Here is a 19,435-nt window from a genome sequence, read left to right as displayed (position 1 = left end):
ACAATTTTCACTCCCAGTAATGAGTTTAAAACACATTTCCAGCAACTTTGTGCACTCCCACTAAATAATATTTTGAAAATAATCTGTGATAATCCTGGAGGAATTATACAAAACTAAGTATTCTTCTGATTTTTTAAGACATTTTGGAAATGTCTAAGAATAGCCATTTTTCGTTACTATAAAAAGTGATGTCAGTCACTGAAAAAAAAGTCTCAAAGTGCATTTGGGTAATATAATCCAGACAAGTTCATACAGTGGCCTTAGGGCACCTGGGTGGTTCAGTCAGTTAAGCGTCTGCCTTTGGCTCAGGTCATGATCCCAGGGTCCTGGGGTCGAGTCCCGCACCGGGCTCCCTGCTCAGCGGGGAGTCTGCTTCTCCCTCCGCCTGCCACTCCCCCTGCTTGTGCTCGCTCTGTGTCAAATAAATAAATAAAATCTTTGGGAAAAACTAAAACAAAACAAAACAAAACAAAAACAAACAGTGGCCTTAGTCATCTCAGAGAATCTTTACTCCCCCAAATAACTAGAAATTAGAAAATGGCAGATGCTTAATAAATATTAATAACCAGAGTAAGAGCTCCTATTTTGCTCTTTGGGGATGCAGTGGTTTTGTTTTCCATATTGTCATCCTTGCAGTGGAATACATATTTTCTGTTATACATCTTAATTTTAATTTGGCTCTTAGGAAAAACTATTGTTTTTCTAATAGCTACAGGAGGACAAAAGGCATATTCAACTATTCATATTAAATAATCAAAAGACCAAAAAATAACAAGGAAAATGCCAAAACAAAGTTGTTATTTTAGAGGTGAATAATAGATGGTTTGCACTTGCAATCAGTAACGTAATATATATAAAATACCACTTTAGGTGAGCTGTAAAAAATGAGTATGTTCTGGCCAAAGACATTCCCGTCAACTGCTATGCAGTTTATTTATTTAATTGAACTCAAGAAAAGGACACTTTTGCATAAGATTTAGGGATTTACATCAGCAAACTCCTTCTCAGAACTGCCAATTGTACTGGTGGGTCTTTTAATCATGTATTTTTAGAAAGTAAGTACTGTCATGAGTCAAAGATTTCCAATGAAGTTATTAACTATTGAGTGTAACTATTGTGTTTTTAGAGAATCCACGAATTTTAAGGGGAACTCGGAATCAGGATATGGGGGAGAAAAACATCGCCCTCGAGCGTCACAGAGGAGCAAGCGGAAAGCTTCAGAAATTCACAAAAAGGAGATACATGTAAATAATAAAGTCCTGTTAAAAATAAGAACCAAGAAAGAATTCTGAAAAGCAAGGGAATTCTGCAAAGGACTTTACAAAAATCAGGCAAGTTTCAAGAGGATGGTATAAAAGTAAATCTTAAGCTCCCGCTAAAGTGCTTAGCTAGCAGAATAAACCTATTTCGGTTTCTTTCTTGCAGCTCACGATTCTTTTTATAGGCTGTGAGGCAAAAGCAGAAAGCTTCAGAAGGTCTTGGGAAATGAACAAATAGGGTTAAGTATGACTTTTAGGAAACCTAATCTGTTTCCGTTAGATAAGATTTGATGGTACTTGTTGCAAGTCAGACTAATCTGTGGATGAATTGCCCCACCTTCACTTTAGGGTCTTTGAGGGATATAATGAATGAATGTAAAGAATTTCAAGGTGACTTCTCGACCAACAATGTCCAATAGAACTTTCTGCAATGATGCAAAGCACTGTGTCTTCTGTGCCCAGTGTAGTAGACACTTGTGGCTATCGAGAACTTTAAATGTGGGTAGTGCCGCTGATGAACTGAATTTTAAGTTAAATTTAATTTAGATTAATTCAAATTTAACTAGCCTCATGTGGCCACTGGTCACTATATTAGACAATGCAGTTCTAGATCCTTTCTGTCCCTTTTAACTGAAGGCTTCAAGCATCATTTTACTACATATCCTTGGGTTTTCTGGGCTTAAATATTACCTAAGGCCTCTAGGCTCCCCAGGGGTGGGGTGATCATATAATTGTCCAAACTGGGATATTTTGAGAAGGACAGGGAGTATCAACGATGAACAATTATGATGAGACAAGAGGCATAATCTAGGATGGTCCAAGGCACATAAGAAGGTATGGTCCTCCACCCATAGGGTTTGTTGCTCAAGGGTTCTGTTGAGAAGTAACTGGGTTTTACTCCACTTCTTTTTAGGGTGCCATTACAGACAAGGTTTAAGTATCTTCTTGGGTGCACATTTTCATCAACCATGGTTTTCTTTGCCTTAACAAACATTTATCAAAATCTTTATAACTCATTTCTGCTTTCCCAGTGATTCCCAAACATCAAGTAAAGCAATGTCTAACGATACAAAATGACCAACTAAAAGTAGAAGCGAGTCATGCTGATCTCTGAAATTAGACTAAGTATCTGGATAGCTAAGTTGGGTTGGATATTTTAAGTTTTCTTCTGGCTTTTTGGTAAGAGGCAGAGAGAGCCAAAAAGATCAGAGGTACTTCTTTGCAACAAAGTCACTCAGGGTTCATGGACAGATTAAAATTCTCCCAAAGGGATTAAACTAGGCAGGCTGAGTTTGCTGCAGTTTATTTAGCCAGATCCTAAATTCTGGAGGGAGTGGATCCTGGAAACATAAAGGTAAGTTGCTTTGGGTACTCTTTTAGATTCTGCTATTGGAAGAGGAAGCACATTAACATCAGCTTTTAAATTGAATATCTATTTAAAGCGTATTTCGAGCCTCAAGTCCCCTCCTTGCCTTATCTCGGTGGATGGCTGCCAATTGTATTCTCACCCCAACAGAAGTCTGGGGTTTTGTTTTCTGGAGAGATCTCTGAAATGCAGGATGCTGGGCACATAACCTAACCCTAATCTTAATTAAAAATTTTTTTTTAATATTTACTTTTTTTTAAAAGATTTTATTTTTTATTTATTTGAGAGAGAGAATGAGATAGAATGAGCGTGAGATGGGGGAGGGTCAGAGGGAGAAGCAGACTCCCTGCTGAGCAGGGAGCCTGATGCGGGACTCGATTCCAGGACTCCAGGATCATGATCTAAGCCAAAGGCAGTCGCTTAACAAACTGAGCCACCCAGGTGCCCCCCTAACCCTAATCTTAACTCAAATCCTAATCCTAAACCTACTCCTAAAATCTAACCCCTAATCCCTAACTCTAAATAACCCTCTGGAGAGGTCTCTGAAATGCAGGATACCAGGCACATACCCTAAGCCTAATCCGAACCCTAACCCAAGATCTGAGAAAAAAACCAAGATGTCATATATATACACAATGGAATATTACTCAGCCATAAAAAGAATGAAATCTTGCCTTTTGCAACAACATGGATGGAGCTAGAGTGTATTATGCTAATCGAAATAAGTCAGTAAGAGAAAGACAAATACCATATGATTTCATTCATAGGTAGAATTTAAGAAACAAAACAAACGATCATAGGGGAAAAAGAGAGAGAAACAAACCAAGAAACAGACTCTTAACTGTAGAGAACAAACAGGTGGTTACTAGAGGGGGAAGTGGTTGGGGGGATGGGTGAAATAGGTGATGGGGATTAAGAAGGGCACTTGTGATGAGCACTGGTGTTATATAGAGGTTTTGAATCACTATATTGCACACCTGAAACTAAGATTACATTGTATGGTAACTGACTGGAATTTAAATAAAACTTAGAAAAACAAAAGATCAGCGCTTAGCATTACATTCAGCCAGAGAGGAGCAAGTCACTGCAGAGGACTTTAGGTTTCCCCTTTTTAGAATTCAACCTGTTTTGAAATAACCTAGTGGGATTTCTCTTTGATGTAAGATACAGAACATGGATCAGAGCATCAAGTCATAAAAATAATAAAAAAAAAAAATCCAATTGCGTCCATACACAAAATGTCCCCAAAGCCCACAAATTCTCATGACAAGCCACTTCGTATGGAATCTCTCTGGCATGGCCTGGCATTTCGAATCCTGCCTCCTTTTATAACACACTTTGTGCCGAACACAGTAGAGTTTTGTATTAAGAAAATATATTTCAGAATTCAATAGGCATGTGACTGAACAGGAGCAGAGAAACTAATAATTTCAGGAGGTTTACCTGTAGGAAAAAGAACTTAGTAATATAGTAATTCAAATAATCAGAGGTAGTTCTCTGGCTCATTTTGTTAAAGGTTTTCCACCAACCTGATAGCTCGAATGACAGTTTTAAGCGGTGGGGTGAGGTCTTCCACTGATACATCACACTGGCAACCCTTCTCATCATATACATCATCAGTGCCAAGCGCTGTGTCAGCTGCAAGAGAAAATTGTCAGTTACAGAACACCACCACCAGCAACTGGAAACATGTTTGCTGAATTGGTATCACATAGCAACAGGGGGGAATCTCAGAGACCAAGCTTGTAAATCAAGAGATGTGTAAGGTCAGCCAATTGTTTTCCCCAATATTATTCCTTCTCCTTTTTTCTACAACCTTATTAATTGTATGTGATTTGACACGGATACCTTTCTGAGCTGTTTTCCACAGGGAAGATGGAGCTGTTAACACACTGCCTTCCCAGAAGTGGTGATGGATTTGTGTTGATCCACCCATGCTCTTTTGCCCAGTTCTTTTGAAACTAACTGCCAGCATTTAAATAACAGCTGTTTGGAGTTAGGCAAACAGTCTTTGGATACTTAACTAACTGGCCTGTGAACATAGAGCTTGAAGCCCATGACATTGACCCCATTAGCCCCATGCCCCAAACAAGAGTGGAAGCAGCCATGTCCAAGAATACTTACTACTTAACATTTACTGGACACAGGCAGCTCAGAAGAGAGCTTGCTTAAGATAATATGGCCAAAGCTGAGAAGATCTTCAGATTGAACAATAAAATTGGTTTCTAATAAACCAAGCAAATTAATTTTTGGGTTAATTGCAAAGTTTGGAGAAGGGGGAAGGGTGATAATAAATACCAAATTAATAAAGATTTATAAAATTAATAAGGGATGAACTCATATCATTACAGCTTTGTTTTTGGCAACAAGATATTGAAAACAAGTTAAAATTTCTGGAACGGGGGATGGATTAAATAAATACTGGTATGTTTATATGATGGAATATTAGGAAGCTATTAAAGTGATGTTGAAGGCCAATGACTGAGAAATGTCACAATTTATTATTTTTTTAAATATCTATCTGGGATAGATATCTATCTGGGATTAGCAATAATTTTATTCTTTTTGCTTGGCTGTATTTTCTAAAATTCCTACAATGAATATGAATTACCTTGGTAATCAAGTAAATACAGTAATAAAAACACACTCATGAGAGATGAGGTATGTAGCCTCCAAATAGTATTTAAGCCTCTTTCAATGTGGAGATACACTAAAGCACTAACACTGCTTTCTGTTGTCTTTGCTTGGCCCAGCACTCCTTGGCTAAGCCATGAAAAGAAGAGAATGTGTCATGAGTTGTCTTGGTTGGGTTCAAAATCCTGAAAGGCTATTAGAAGTCCATTCACTGAAGCCGTGCTTATATTTGGACTGCAGCTGGGGCATCATTTAGTGAAGCTATTTACTGTGTGGTTGTTCAGTCTACTGTGTGCCAAGAGCGGAAGGAGTAGGACGGGAAGAGATGTAGATGGGTCTTCACAGCTCTGGTGCATGGTCCTTTGGGCCCTCTTACCCTCAAGCCTAGTAAGAGGGAGAGACAGGGCCACCACCTCACAGTGATGAAAATAACAGCAACCACTCACTGAAATTTATGCCAGGCAGGCATTTAAGGGAAGCTTCCGCTGATGTTAGTTTTCTTACTGAGAGCCACTCTACAGGTTAGTGGTGATATTATGCCTGGTTTTTAGAAGCCAAAACTGAGGCTCAGAGAAGGTAAGTATCTTACCTGAGGCTGCACAGGTGGTCAGTGGAGCGAGTGAGTTGCCAGAGATTGTTACTAAAATCCAGTTCCCCAAGGCTCTTACATTGCATCACCCAGTGTCAGAATGCCTTCAGGGTTCAGCAGTGGCTTGCAACATGTCAGGAGAGAGCAGGGGAAAGGGCTGGCCGCGCGTGCTGCCTATCCCTGCTGGGTATGTCCAGCTTCTCTCCAGAGAAGTCTGCCACCGTTTAAATGAGAGTATACATGTGGACTCCGTCTGACACTTGGTTCTGACTCAGTGATGCGCTTGAGGGGAGCTGGCCCATTTCGCTTGATTGACCACCTATGCAACGGAGCCGTTTTAGTGCACTGCATGCCCAAGGTTAGACGACATTCTTCTAGGAGCTGTTGGCAATTTCTTCCTCTGATTTGATCCTAACCTGCTTTCAGTGGGTGGAGTAGGCAGACTAGTATTGCCCTCAAATTCATGTCCACTTGGAACATCAGAATATGACCTTATTTGGAATAAGGGTCTTTGCAGATGTAATTAAGGTAAGGTTCAAGATGAGACCATACTGGATTAGGGTGGGCCCTCAATCCAATGGATGTGTCCTTCTAAGATAGAAAAGGAGAAGGTATAGGAAACAAAGAGAAGATGGAAGTGGAGATTGGACTGATGCATCTCCAAGGCAAGAACACCAAGAACTTTGGGCAACCACCAGAATCTGAGAGAAGCATGGGATGCTTTCTCCCTCAGAGACTCCAGAAGGAACCAACCCTGGTGACGCCCTGATTTCAGACACCCTGATTTTGAACTGGGAGAGAATAAATTTCTGTTGTTTCAAGCCACCCAGTGGGTGGTCATCTGTTATGGCATTCCTAGGAAATGAACACAATTGGGAAAACTTTTCTTCATCGTTTCCCAATCTTCACTCAAGGACAATAATGATGATGACAATAATAGTAATAAGTGCTTTCTGGGGAAATCTAATTATGTGCCAAGAACTTTAATTGCTTCAAGCCCCACAAGAGGTATATATGATCATCCCCTATTTTACAGATTATGAAAGTGAGGCACAGGAAGCTAAGAAACTTGCTCAAGGACAAATGAAGAGAAAGTGACAGAACCAGAATTTAAATCTAGGCTGTTGGGCTTTGGAGCTGCACTATTAAATTCTGCCTGACTCTGAGTCTCCCTTCTGCCTCCTTCCAGATTTGTCTTTCTTCTCCCTTGTTGCCATTTGGATTCGCTTCTCTTGCATTACATTTGCATCCAATGTAGCTGCCCTCACCATTGCAGGTGAAGTGACCCCAAACACTGAGTGAGAATCGTATTCGGGGGGAGTGTGGTCACCATGGCCATGTGCTAAGCCAGAGCATACCCTAAAGGAGACCTGGAAATACAAATACCCTGGAGTTGCGAGGGGGGTTTGTGTGGGGTGAGAGATGCAGGGGGCTCACACAGAGGCTGGATGATCACCAGGTGCCGTTATGGAACCCTCTGAGATACCCAGATGCTAGCTCCCTACAGGAAATATCCAATAACGCACTTATCAGGATTCCTGGTACAGAATTCACAAAAGTAATTTTTTTAAAGATTTATTTGTTTATTTTAGAGAGTGAGAGAGCGAGAGCACAAAGGGGAAACGCAGAGGGAGAGAGAATCTGAAGCAGAGTCCACACTGTGCGCATGCCTGACATGGGGCTTGATCTCATGACCCTGAGATCATGACCTGAGCCAAAATCAAGAGTCAGATGCTTAACTGACTATGCCATCCAGGTGCCCCATTCGCAAAAGTATTTTATGCTGCCCTTCAGAAAAGAAGAATGTGACTACTTTCCCTCTTCTGAATTCTAGTGAGAGCTTCAACTACGGTTCCATTTTTTTTTTTTTATCTCAGAAAACTGGGGAACACTGGAGAGTTTACAGGGAAGGCGGATCCTTCAATGCCTGTCCCAATGACTTATCTACTTGAAAATACCATATAAGCAACCATAACACTATGATGTGTGTCCAAAGCAATTGAATAGCATAAAATACAGGGTCCTTTAATTATGAAGTTAATGGAAAACTTTATCAGCAGGTGTGTACTGTCACAATAAGCACAAATGTAAAGATAGTGAAACCATAATGTTCACACTGACTGTCAGTGAAACTGGGAACATTCCAAATGATTATGAGACAGTTTTCTTCCAGCCTAATGCTATTCTACCTCACCCCTGTCCTTCCTGTACCCCAATAAAAGCGTCAGCCTAGCCATTCTGTTTAGGAACAGGCTGGACAGGAGATTGGAGTTAGTTACCAACTGTATCATATCCAAATGCACCTTATTGTGGAATATTATTATACCATTAATAACTTGATTGGTGAAGGCATAAATTAAATTCTCCGTCTTTAAAAAATATTTTTGGTAGGTTTGGTCAGAACAAATGAATAGGAAATGCATCTTTGCTGGCATATATTGAAGCAAGGGCTGAGTTAGGAAATTTTTCTCCTTATTTTAAAGCCACAAAAATGGGGAAAATGCTGTCTTTCTCCTTCATAACTATCTTGAGATGTCCATTTTCTTTCCAGGGAGGTTAATAACACATTAAATGTCTTTCACATGATTCCCAGAGGCTTAAAACCCTTAGTGAATTTTAAGACACCTGGGTGGGGCTACATTTTCAGCCAAGGGTGGCTCTCTGCTCTCCAACCACACACCTGGCTCTCTGCCCTTGCATTTTGGGAGATGTGGGTTATGGGTATATAAGCTCATGTGAACATCGGTCTGCACAAAAGCTAATCACGAAAAGCAAGATGCCAACAGGGTGAGATGCTCCCCAAAGTCCTGCTCCCTGTGGACACTCCTGCCAGGTGTGGTGAGCCTGCCCCAGTGCAAGATCTGTGCCTGGAGAAAAAAGAAGCTTAAAATACAACCTTTACCTCTCCCGACCCTCTCCTGTTTCCTATTAATTAACAGTATCCAAAACTTGCTTTCAAATACTTTGCTCTCCCACATTTTGGAAAATCTATTTCAGTGTTTGGAAAAGATCATGTGAACCTTAGATGATGGAGAGAGGAGGTAAAGAACATTCTGGAAACTTCTGCTATGTCCAAAGACCGTTTTTCTGTTCCTACTATGAAATTCTGCCATCAAGATGCAGGTAGTTAGGAAAAAATAAGCGGTTCCTAGTTCTTTCTCTTGATCATCTCCTCTTATGGATTAGATTTCTTTTTATATTTCTTGATGAAGTGATTACAATGGTTTTCTACCTTGCCTGCATGTTAGAATCAGCGGGGGAGTATTAAAAAAACCCTCAATACAAAGAACAGCTTCAGGACCAGTAACATGAGGAAACTGAGGGCTGGGACCCGGGCCAAAAAACGACATTCCATGGTTTCTCTCATCCAGAGCTGAGGAGTGTGTCTGACTAATCTGCCATTGGATTTGGACTAATTCTCCATGTTTCCCCCAACACCACGAGTGCATGGCAACAATTTGAGACAATACAGGTGCTTCACAAGACAAGAGGAAATGATTGCATCATTAAAAAAAAACAAAACAAAACAGAAAAAGAATTTAAAAATACCCGTTGCCAAATCTGTGATATGGGAGCAAGATTTCATTTTTTTACTCAGCTTTCAGAATCCCAGTTCTTGCTCTTATTCCTCTCTTTTTAAAAAGATTTCATTTATTTATTTGACAGAGAGAGACACAGCGAGAGAGGGAACACCAGCAGGGGGAGTGGGAGAGAGAGAAGCAGGCTTCCAGCTTAGCAGGGAGCCGGATGCGGGGCTCCATCCCAGGACCCTGGGATCATGACCTGAGCCGAAGGCAGATGCTTAACGACTGAGCCACCCAGGCGCCCCAAAGATTTTATTTATTTTTTGAGAGAGAGAGAGCAAGGAGCAAGGGCAGAGGAGAGGCAGAGAATCTCAAGCAGACTCCCTGCTGAGCACCAAGCCCCAAGCGGGGCTCAATCTCACAACCCTGAGATCATGACCTCAGCCAAATCCAAGAGCCAGTCGCGTAACTGACTGAGCCACCCAGATGTCCCTGAAACCCCACTCTTTACAGGCCTTGGCACTGTTATCTTTGAAAGGAGTCACTACTGTTTTTACGCACAAGAAGCTTACATGTTCATAGATCAAAATAAAATCAAATTGTCAAAACGTAGCAGAAAACACTTGTTCTGTCTGTAGAGGAATGATAATGTCCTGATGTTTGGGTCAGTAGAAGAAATTATAAAGGAGACAGCTGACAGTTTGATCATGAATACAGGGAATGTTACTACCTAAAATAACTAAATTACAATGCAAAGAAAAATGCTTGATTGGGAAGAAAATGGAAAGATAGAAAGAGGCTTAATATTTATAATGAGTAGGGAGCCTATCTGAATGGATCACAATCCAAAATATAAATGTATAAATAAGTCTATCAGAAGAGACTGCTAGTATCAAAAAACGGCAGGAAACTATTCAACTTAACTAGAAATAAAAAAATATAAATTAGAGTTATGTGAAAGTATGGACTTATATGAATTTAATTAACAAAAGAATAAAAGCTAATACTAACAAAATTGAGGTGAATCTGATATACTCTGGCATTGCTAGTGATGATGTAAATTGGACAAAATTTTATAATCAGTGATGTTATAATTTTACACCAGAGAAGTTTTCTTTGGAAAATAATTTCAAAAAGGAAATAAAGGTAGCTTAAAACAATAATGTTAACTGCATTATTGCCCATTATAGAGAAATAGTTGTAGAAATTTCAATGTCCCAAAGGAGGAAACTATAAATTATAGTAAATTATAGTATTTGACCATGATGGTGTACTACATAGCAACAAAAAAGATAATTATGAGTAGTATATAATAATATGAAAGTATGTGTTTTTAAATGTTTAGTAAAATTAAAATATGAAATGAAATATTCATGTTGATTATAACTGTGTACAATGATATATAAAAAGAAAACTAGCCAGAACAGAATCTATAAAAATAAAATTAGCTGTACTGGGTATGAAATTATAAATGATTTGTAATCCTTTTAAAATTCTGTAGGGAATTTAAAGATGCTTTTCTATCACAAAAATATTATACACCTTTTGAAATAGAGTATTTGAAAAATAGAAAAACAATGAGAGTGAAGAAAAAAAAATCTTCCCAAGTTCCAGAACTTAAAGGAAACCATTATTATAATGTTAATTCTTACAGTAAAAGTGTAAAAGGGTAGAAGTTCATAATACATTTTTATTTTGGGAATTTAAACAAAGCACATTATGATTCTATTTCATTATGCTATGGGGAACACACATTAAAATGACCACTATTAATGGTGAGGATAACTTATTTATTATATTCTGTTATGAATTATAATTTATTTTCCAAGGGTTTCTTCCTTCTGTGGCTGGTTGTATTTCAATTACCCTTTGCCATGATCATTTCCCAACACCTTAAATATCATCCTAAAATTAGAGATTCCATTTTGGCCATGTGCTAGTCCAAAGGCAATTCCTTTAATCCAACTAGAGTTTAGAATAACTGCTTGGGCCCTGCTGGAGTAGCGTGACTTCATTTCCCTATGTCCTTGGCTACAGCCTTTTTTCTGTTCTGTGTTAGATGCTGCTAAGTCATCAACAAGATGTACTGGGTTCTCAAGGTACTAATAAGGAACCCAGAAAAATACTCCAGATAATATATATTTTGTTCTAGATGTTTTTTTCAATGCCTTTTTAAACTTTGTTTTTCTCTTATTATAATAGTAATATATAGTCACTATAGAAACTTTGAATTTTAAATTAAGTCATAAAGAATGAGAATAATTTGTTTATAGTTTTAACATTCTGAGGGAAATCCTATTAAATGTTGGCCTATTCGCTTCCACTCTTTTCCTCTGCGTTATCTGATATTTAATGTCAATTTCTCAACCCAGATGGCAAGTAGGACATCTCCGGTTGCCCTGTGAGGGAACTTTATTCAGATAGCTCAGAGGTCCTCATGCAACCTCACCTCAGTATAGCCTTTCCATCCCATGCTCCAGCTGTGCCAGACTACCAGCAGTTTCTTGAGGTGCTCCTTAGGCATCATTATCTTTGGATACTCTCTCCAAGGGAATTGTCTATATACTCCCATCCACTCTCCTCCCCCCGTTTGTTTTTTTTTTTTTTTTTGGTTGGTTGTCTGCTGAATTTGCAGTTGATACATTATATTATGTGTAGGGCACCACAAAAGCAAGGTGCCCTCTTCCCCATGGGGAGAACATCAGAATATTCAGAACAAACCATTTACATTCAGCATGCATAAAAGTTTTGTGCCATTTTGAAAACTAGAATTTTATTTTGAAGTTTAGCAATTACCGATATTTTGAGTTTCCCAAAGCAAAGAGGATGAGCTATAAGAGGGAAGCATGACAAAGCTTAGAGTCTCAGATCCAGCTCTGAAATTACAAGCCCTTCAAGAGTTTACCAATTCCATGAAATGCAGCCTGATCCCCGACACTGACTCAGTCCAGTCTTCCTCTACAGTGAACACATATCTCTATGACTGTTATTTTTTTAAAAAAGATTTTATTTTTATTTATTTGAGAGAGAGAGAGAGAGCATGAGCAGGGTGGGGGGGGAGGCAGAGGGAGGGAGAGAAGCAGGTTCCCCGCTGAGCAGGAAGCCCGCCGCAGGGCTCCATCCCAGGACTCTGGGATCATGACCTGAGCCTAAGGCAGACGCTTGACCGACTGAGCCACCCAGGTGCCCCTCTATGACTGTTATTACATAGTATTATACTTGGTTGTTTACAAGCCCCTGTCATTGCCAGACAGCATACTCTCTGAGGGCAGGGACCATGTCTTTTCATTTATGTATCTGTCTACCATGTATCTTCTCATCCATGTACCTCCTGCCCCTAAAACACTTCCTGGTGCAGAGAAGACACTCAATGAATGTTTGCTTCACGAAGTCTTTCCCTCAGGCCCCATGACAGTAGTCCCTGTTCAATAATGTCTGGATTTAGGATTTAAAAACTTTGTGGTTGGGTAGATGCCACTTCCCTGTGTTCTTGTTTACTTAGTGAATCATCTTCCTAAGTTGAGAGACAAGTGTCTTCACTGAAGAAGTTGTCAGCTGAGAGGTCATGATGGCCCCAGTCTCTCAACTTTGTGTTCAGAGATGGATGAATTCAGGGCCTTTGCCTGGAGCACTTTTGTGGCCTGGAGGCATGGGCCCTTTATTTTATTAAAAATAGCTGTAATTCGTTCAGTCCCTGATGCGAGGTGGTTTACAAACACACACTGTAACTTAAAATAGAATGCTGCCAGTTTGGAAATGTTATGCTCATTCCACAGATGAAGAAACTGTAGCTCAGCAAGGTTAAATCACCTGCCTAAGATACAGGATTATTAAGGGCAGAGCAATCCTTTGAAAATTGAGATCATGTCTTTCTGTGTGCAAGTCTCCAATGGCTCCCCATTTTTTCTGGGGTAAAAGCCCAAGTCTTTACTAGGGCTACAAGGCCCTGTATGTCTGTCCTTCCCCCACTTCCTGTCTGTCCTCATTTCCCATCATTTTCCCCTTGGCTCTTTTCCCTCCAGGCTTCCCTTCTCTGTCCCAGCCCTCCCAGCTGCTCCTTAAAGAAGCCAGGCACTCCTCCTTAGGGCTATCTTTTTTTTTTTTTTTAAGATTTTATTTATTTATTTGACAGAGAGACACAGCGAGAGAGGGAACACAAGCAGGGGGAGCGGGAGAGGGAGAAGCAGGCTTCCTGCGGAGCAGGGAGCCCGAGGGCTATCTTTGAGGACTCCTCTCTGGAAAGCCTGGGGGCTCTTTAGCTGCTTTGGGTCTCTGCTCAGTATTGGTTCTTCAGAACTACCGGGACCACCACCGTATGCAAGGTTACTGACCTCCCTGCTTCACCAATCTGTGCCTCCTCACCTTTCTCTCCTTTTCCCACAGCACTCACCCTCTAATATACAGACAATTGACTTGTTGGTGTTTGTTATTTGTTTTCCCTACTAGAATGTAAGATCTACAAAGACCAGGATCTTGTTCTCTGATGTATCTCAAATACCTAAAGGAGCAAGGTGCTAATATTTAATAAAAGAACCATCAGGGTAAGAGAGGTCCCCCTTCTACTCTAGCTGTGGATCTTACTGATAGTATAGTAAGTACGACTTACTAACTAACCTCTGCATTTTGGCCTCCTTGTTTTCTTTTATACGGTAGTGTTTTTTTTTCTTTTTTGTGTGTGAGTTTTCATGACTAGGTATACTTGGAGATCCTACTGTAAAAAAAAAATCCAATATTTCCTCATAATGTTTAATTTGTACAGGATTTTAAAATAGTTTTTTTTTTTTTTTTTTTTTTTTTAAGATAAGGAACAGGGGGCACCTGGGTGGCTCAGTCATTAAGCGTCTGCCTTCTGCTCAGGGCATGGTCCCAGGGTCCTGGGATCGAGCCCGCATCGGGCTCCCTGCTCAGCGGGAAGCCTGCTTCTCCCTCTCCCACTCCCCCTGCTTGTGTTCCTTCTCTTGCTGTGTCAAATAAATAAATAAAACCTTTAAAAAAATTCTCAAGATAAGGAACAAGATGAGGGTGTCCACTCTTAACCACTTTTATTCAACATAGAACTGGAAGTCCTAGGCACAGCATTCAGACAAAAAAAAAAGTTGCACCAAAAATAATAAAATACTTAGGAATGAACTTAACCAAGGAGGTGAAAGATCTGTCCTCTGAAAACTATAAAATTGATGAAAGAAATTGAAGATGACACAAACAAATGGAAAGACATTAGATGCTCATGTATTGGAATAACAAATATTGTTAAAATGTTCACACTACCCAAAGCAATCTACAGATTTAATGCAATCCCTATCAAAATACCAACAGGAAGCACTATGTTGTACACCTGAAACTAATGTAACATTGTGCATCAACTATAGTTTTTATGTTTTTAAAAGATTTATTTATTTATCTGAGAGAGAGCATAAGCAGGAGGGGCAGAGAGGCAGGGAGAGAGAATCTCAAGCAGACTCCATGCTGAGCGTGGAACCCAATGTGGGGCTTGATCTTAAGACCCTGAGATCATGACCTGAGCCGACACTGAGTCGAATGCTTAACAGACTGTGCCACCCAGACACCCCAACTATACTTTACTTTAAAAAATAAAATAAAATAGAATTTTCTTTCAGGGGTCCATGAAAATATTTAAGAGGCAAAATAAGTTTCAAGTAAAAGAAGGAATAACTTCTAGAGTAGAACTCACGGAATATTTGTTGAGGGAATATCACACACTGCACTTTTGTTTTTAGGTAGAATGCAGCATGTAGGTCCACTTTAAATTCTGGGGTCTAATTCTGTAATGAGTTTTTACTAATTTACTAATTCTGTAATTAGTAAATAATGGAAAAACTTTTAACATCAGTACAATAAGCAAGAGGGATCGCTCTCTAGCTATCTGAATCATCCATACTAATATAATAAAGAAGGCAATCCAGACTTATTTTTCTCTTCAGGAACAATGTAACATTAGTGGAAATGTAACTATATTACAGTGAGACATAGTGTACCTTCATATGTCACTTTTGGATATTCACTCCTTCCTGCTTCTCCCAGTATCTTATATTGCTAATATTGTAGGGACAGATTGTGAAATTTCAGTCATGTGACCAGTGTTTACTCAATTCTGAATTTTAGGAGATTTGGAGTAAATAACTTAAAAATGAGTTTTTATTAAGGATTCAGAAACCATCTCACTGAATTCCCATAGAAATAAAAAATAATGTTACAAGGAAATTTTTCATGCATCTGTGGATATATTCCCATTTTTTTTTTCTAGGCTGTTGAATTAAAATGCTATAGTATTTGAAAAAAGTTCTGAAAATCCCAAAATTTCTTTTTATTGAAAAAAAGTCCAAGTATACACATCTGCAGCATACATTGATTTCAAAATAAAATATCCTCTTGAATTTTTAAGGCAATGGTCTAGTTAAAGATCTAACTTTAATATTTTGAACAAACAATTGCATTTTCCTATGTATTTTTTTAACCAGAGTAGATGCAATTTATATAGCAAATCTTGCTAGCACAACTGAAGATTACATAATTTAGCTGTGCTTTCTGTGTATTTTATTTTATCTTGGCATTATGACATTCTTGACATGAAACAGAAAATTTGGGACCCAGAATAGTTCTAGTACCCATAACAATAATGAAGAGGTACATTCAAATACATTACCAGAGGAAGTGCAGCTTACCTGCCCCCCACCCCCGCCACCTCCTAAAGAGAGTTATATCTAGAGTATCCTCTGAATATCACATTCTGAAAACATGGCCCTATATGCCTTTAAAACTCCCTTAGCTCCATGGAAGATTTTCATAACAAAGAGAAAATACAGTTAACCTTTGACTGGACTTGACCACTTTGTTGTTGGCATTGCTTAGCAGTGGGTTCCAATTTTTTTTTTTTTTCCTAACCACAATAAGCAATACACTTGAGGGACTCCTGGGTGGCTCAGTCATTTGAGCATCTGCTTTCGGCTCAGGTCATGATCCCAGGGTCCTGGGATTGCGTCCCGCATCGGGCTCCCTGCTCGGCAGGAAGCTTGCTTCTCCCTCTGCCTGCCGCTCCCCCTGCTTCTGCTTTCTCTGACAAATAAATAAATAAAATCTTTAAGAAAAAAAGAAATACACTTAATGTTGTGATCGAGCACATGCATGTACACGCACACACACGCACACGCACATACACACACAATTAAGACAGACATTCCCATTCCCTTCAGGGTTAAGATGGTAGATTGAACATACAAATTTAATCTTGATCCCTCCAAAAACCCACTAAAGCTATAGTGATGAGATTATTTTTAAAAAGACATAAGCCCATAAAAGGAACAGAAGAGGAGGCAGCAACAACATAATTTTGGAAGTGGGAAAGCAGATGGACAAGTTAGGTAACTGACTAGCTGATACCAGAGAGAAAACCCTATGCCAACACTGGGAAAAGCTGAGAAATAACAAAATTTACACTTCAGAAAACTCAAAAGGCTCAGGAATTGGCAGCGCTAGGTATCTCTGGGAATAACTAAGATAGGAAAGGTTGTGTGCAATCTGCCCCATACCCTCGGGCATATGCTCTTCTCCTTTTCCAGCAGGAGCCTGACTGGAAGCCTTTGGACAAGGGGTCAGCAGGCACAGTTGAAGAAGGGGTATTATATGCCAAGCCCGGCTATCAAGTGACCATATACAGCCTGAACTTTGAAAACCCACTGGCAACAGGACCTTTATCCTCCAGATGGCAGTTTGGATAGGTATTCTTGGCAGAATGAGATCAGCCCAAGAAAAGAGCTAAAGGTACTGACACTAGATACTCCCCAAGAAATGGCAAACCCAGGCCAACCCACGGTGAAGATCAAAGGGGATCAGCCCCAACCAGATACTTAGAAATTCCAGTCACACTCGTCATCTTCCACGCGTCATTACGAAGAGACATGCACGGTTTACTAAATATCTGAAGAAATTTTCCCGAAGATAAAGACCAGAAATCAACTAGAAGGAAACAAACTAAGAAAAAACAAATTTCCAAACACTGTCATTAATATCTTTACAGCCATAAGGTAAGAGACTATGAAACAAAAGTAGGAGGCTAGGAAAAAGGGATACAGTAAACAACGGCAGCACAGAACCCTAGCAGCGAGAGCAGAAATAAAAATCTCACTAAGAGGTTGGACCATGAACTCCTAGAACTGCCCCTCCTGCTTATGTTCTCTCTCTCTCTCAGCAGAAAGATAAAGAGATGGAAAAGGGGAGAGGAAAGAAGATTAACCAGAAGGCCAGTCCACAGGCACAGCTTATGGCTTTCCCTAACAGACAACAGAGAAAATGAAGGGAGAAGATCATTAAAAACAAACAAACAAATATTCTAGAACAGAAGATCATGAATCATCAGTTTGAAATGACCCCTTGAGAATCTACTATAGTGGCTAAAAATATACCCATACCAAAAAAAATCATTATGAAAATTCAGAACAGTGGGGACAAAAAGTGATTCTACCAGCTAGTGAAGATAAAACACCGCACGCCATTGGTCACATACAAAAATCAGAATGGCTTTAGGCTTAACAATGCTAAAAAGAAGCACAAAGGGGTGCATAGCTTTCAAAATTCTGAAGGGACATTATTTCGAACCTAAAATTCTATACCAAGCAAACTATCAAACAGCATGGGGATGGAAAAAAAAAGCCATTTTCAGACATGCAAAGTCAAAACATTTTTTTTTTCTTTCCTTGCTTTCTTTCTCAAGAATGTACTGTTTGGTGTACCTCATCAAAATAGGAAAGTAAACCAAGAGCAGGAGTCACAGGATGATGGTGAAGGAAAATTCCCGTGTGATCACAGTGCGCCAGGTGACGGTCATCCGTCCAGGTAGGACAAGGGACAGGAACGCTAACAGCTGTCAGCATCATGCCTTCCGTCATCATACCCTCTTTTTACCTGAAAAACTATTAGAGTTTTACTATCTGAAATGAGAGTAAATCCAGAAAGACATGAACATGAGACCCCATAAACTGGGAATTCGATCTAGAAAAAAAATCAAAAGAAATTCAAAAGATAATGGCTGTGCAGCAGACTTGAGAACCATCAGCTTAGCGAGAAGGAGAATGGAGGATCCCAGGATGAATTATCCAAGAAAAGTCACAGTGGAATTGATCAGTTATCTGATGAAATTGATCCTGTGGAAAATTTTATTGAGAGATTACTGGAAGATGTGGGAAGAACATTTACTTACTACAGGGAAAGCAAAAAGTAAGAAACAACTGTAGTACAATATAACACATACACATCACGTAGATGCTGAATTTTGACTTATCGAAAAATTAAAAACCAAAAAATAAAAAGATAAAAATGAAAACGAAAAAATTTACAAAACCTAGACTGGAAGGATGAGAGGATCTACAGAAGAGAAATAGCGAAAAAAAAAAAAAAGAGCTAAATCTTCATTTACTAGAATTGGGAGTAAACAGAGAATGTTCAAAACTGATTAATCAGAAGTTAGTTATATAACCTACTATCAAACATATGGAAATTTATAAACCTCAGAAAAAACAGCCAAAAAATAGAAAGAGTTGCTTCTGGAACAGAGGCGTGGGGGTAGAGTTGGAAACCTGAGCAGGGAGCCATCATATTCTTTCATAAAGGGCTGAGATTATTTGACCATAGTTATTATTTTTAACTTCCAACTTTATAAGTTGTAATCATAAATTTAAATTTGTAATTGTAGATTTATATGCAGTTGTAGGAAATAGTACAGAGTTCCTGTGTACCCTTTCTTCAGACTCCCCCAATGGTAATATCTTGCAAAGCTATAGTACAATATTGCAACTGTGATATTAACATTGACATAGTCAAGATAGGGAACCTTTCCATCACTGCAGAGTCCTCACATTGTCTTTTTCCACCACACCCCCTTCCCTCCCACTCTGTACTCATGACCCCTGGTAACCACTAATCTGATCTCCATTAATTTTATCATTTCAGGAATGTTATAGAAATCATATAGTCTGTGATCTTTTGGGATTTTTGTTTTATTTTACTCAGCATAATTCCTTCAAGATTCATCCAAGTTGTTGTGCATACC

The 19,435-nt window shown here is 39.3% G+C and overlaps 1 protein-coding gene across 2 annotated transcripts in view; it reads right to left on the bottom strand.

Annotated features, from left to right (window-relative positions):
• Positions 1-19,435, bottom strand: part of KCNQ5 (potassium voltage-gated channel subfamily Q member 5) — a 496,856-nt gene that overhangs the window by 23,527 nt on the left and 453,894 nt on the right. For both annotated transcript variants that reach the window (XM_073905221.1, XM_025890338.2), the window contains one exon: positions 4,155-4,263. In XM_073905221.1, coding sequence (XP_073761322.1) covers positions 4,155-4,263 — 109 coding nt within the window. The remainder of the gene's footprint in view (positions 1-4,154; positions 4,264-19,435) is intronic.

The sequence above is a fragment of the Callorhinus ursinus genome, unplaced genomic scaffold (genome assembly GCF_003265705.2).
Source record: "Callorhinus ursinus isolate GAN/ISIS: 27379988/994484 unplaced genomic scaffold, GSC_fseal_2.0 scaffold22, whole genome shotgun sequence".
Taxonomy (NCBI): domain Eukaryota; kingdom Metazoa; phylum Chordata; class Mammalia; order Carnivora; family Otariidae; genus Callorhinus; species Callorhinus ursinus.
The sequence above is the reverse complement of the archived record's forward strand: the minus strand, read 5'-3'. Positions and strand labels throughout refer to the sequence as shown.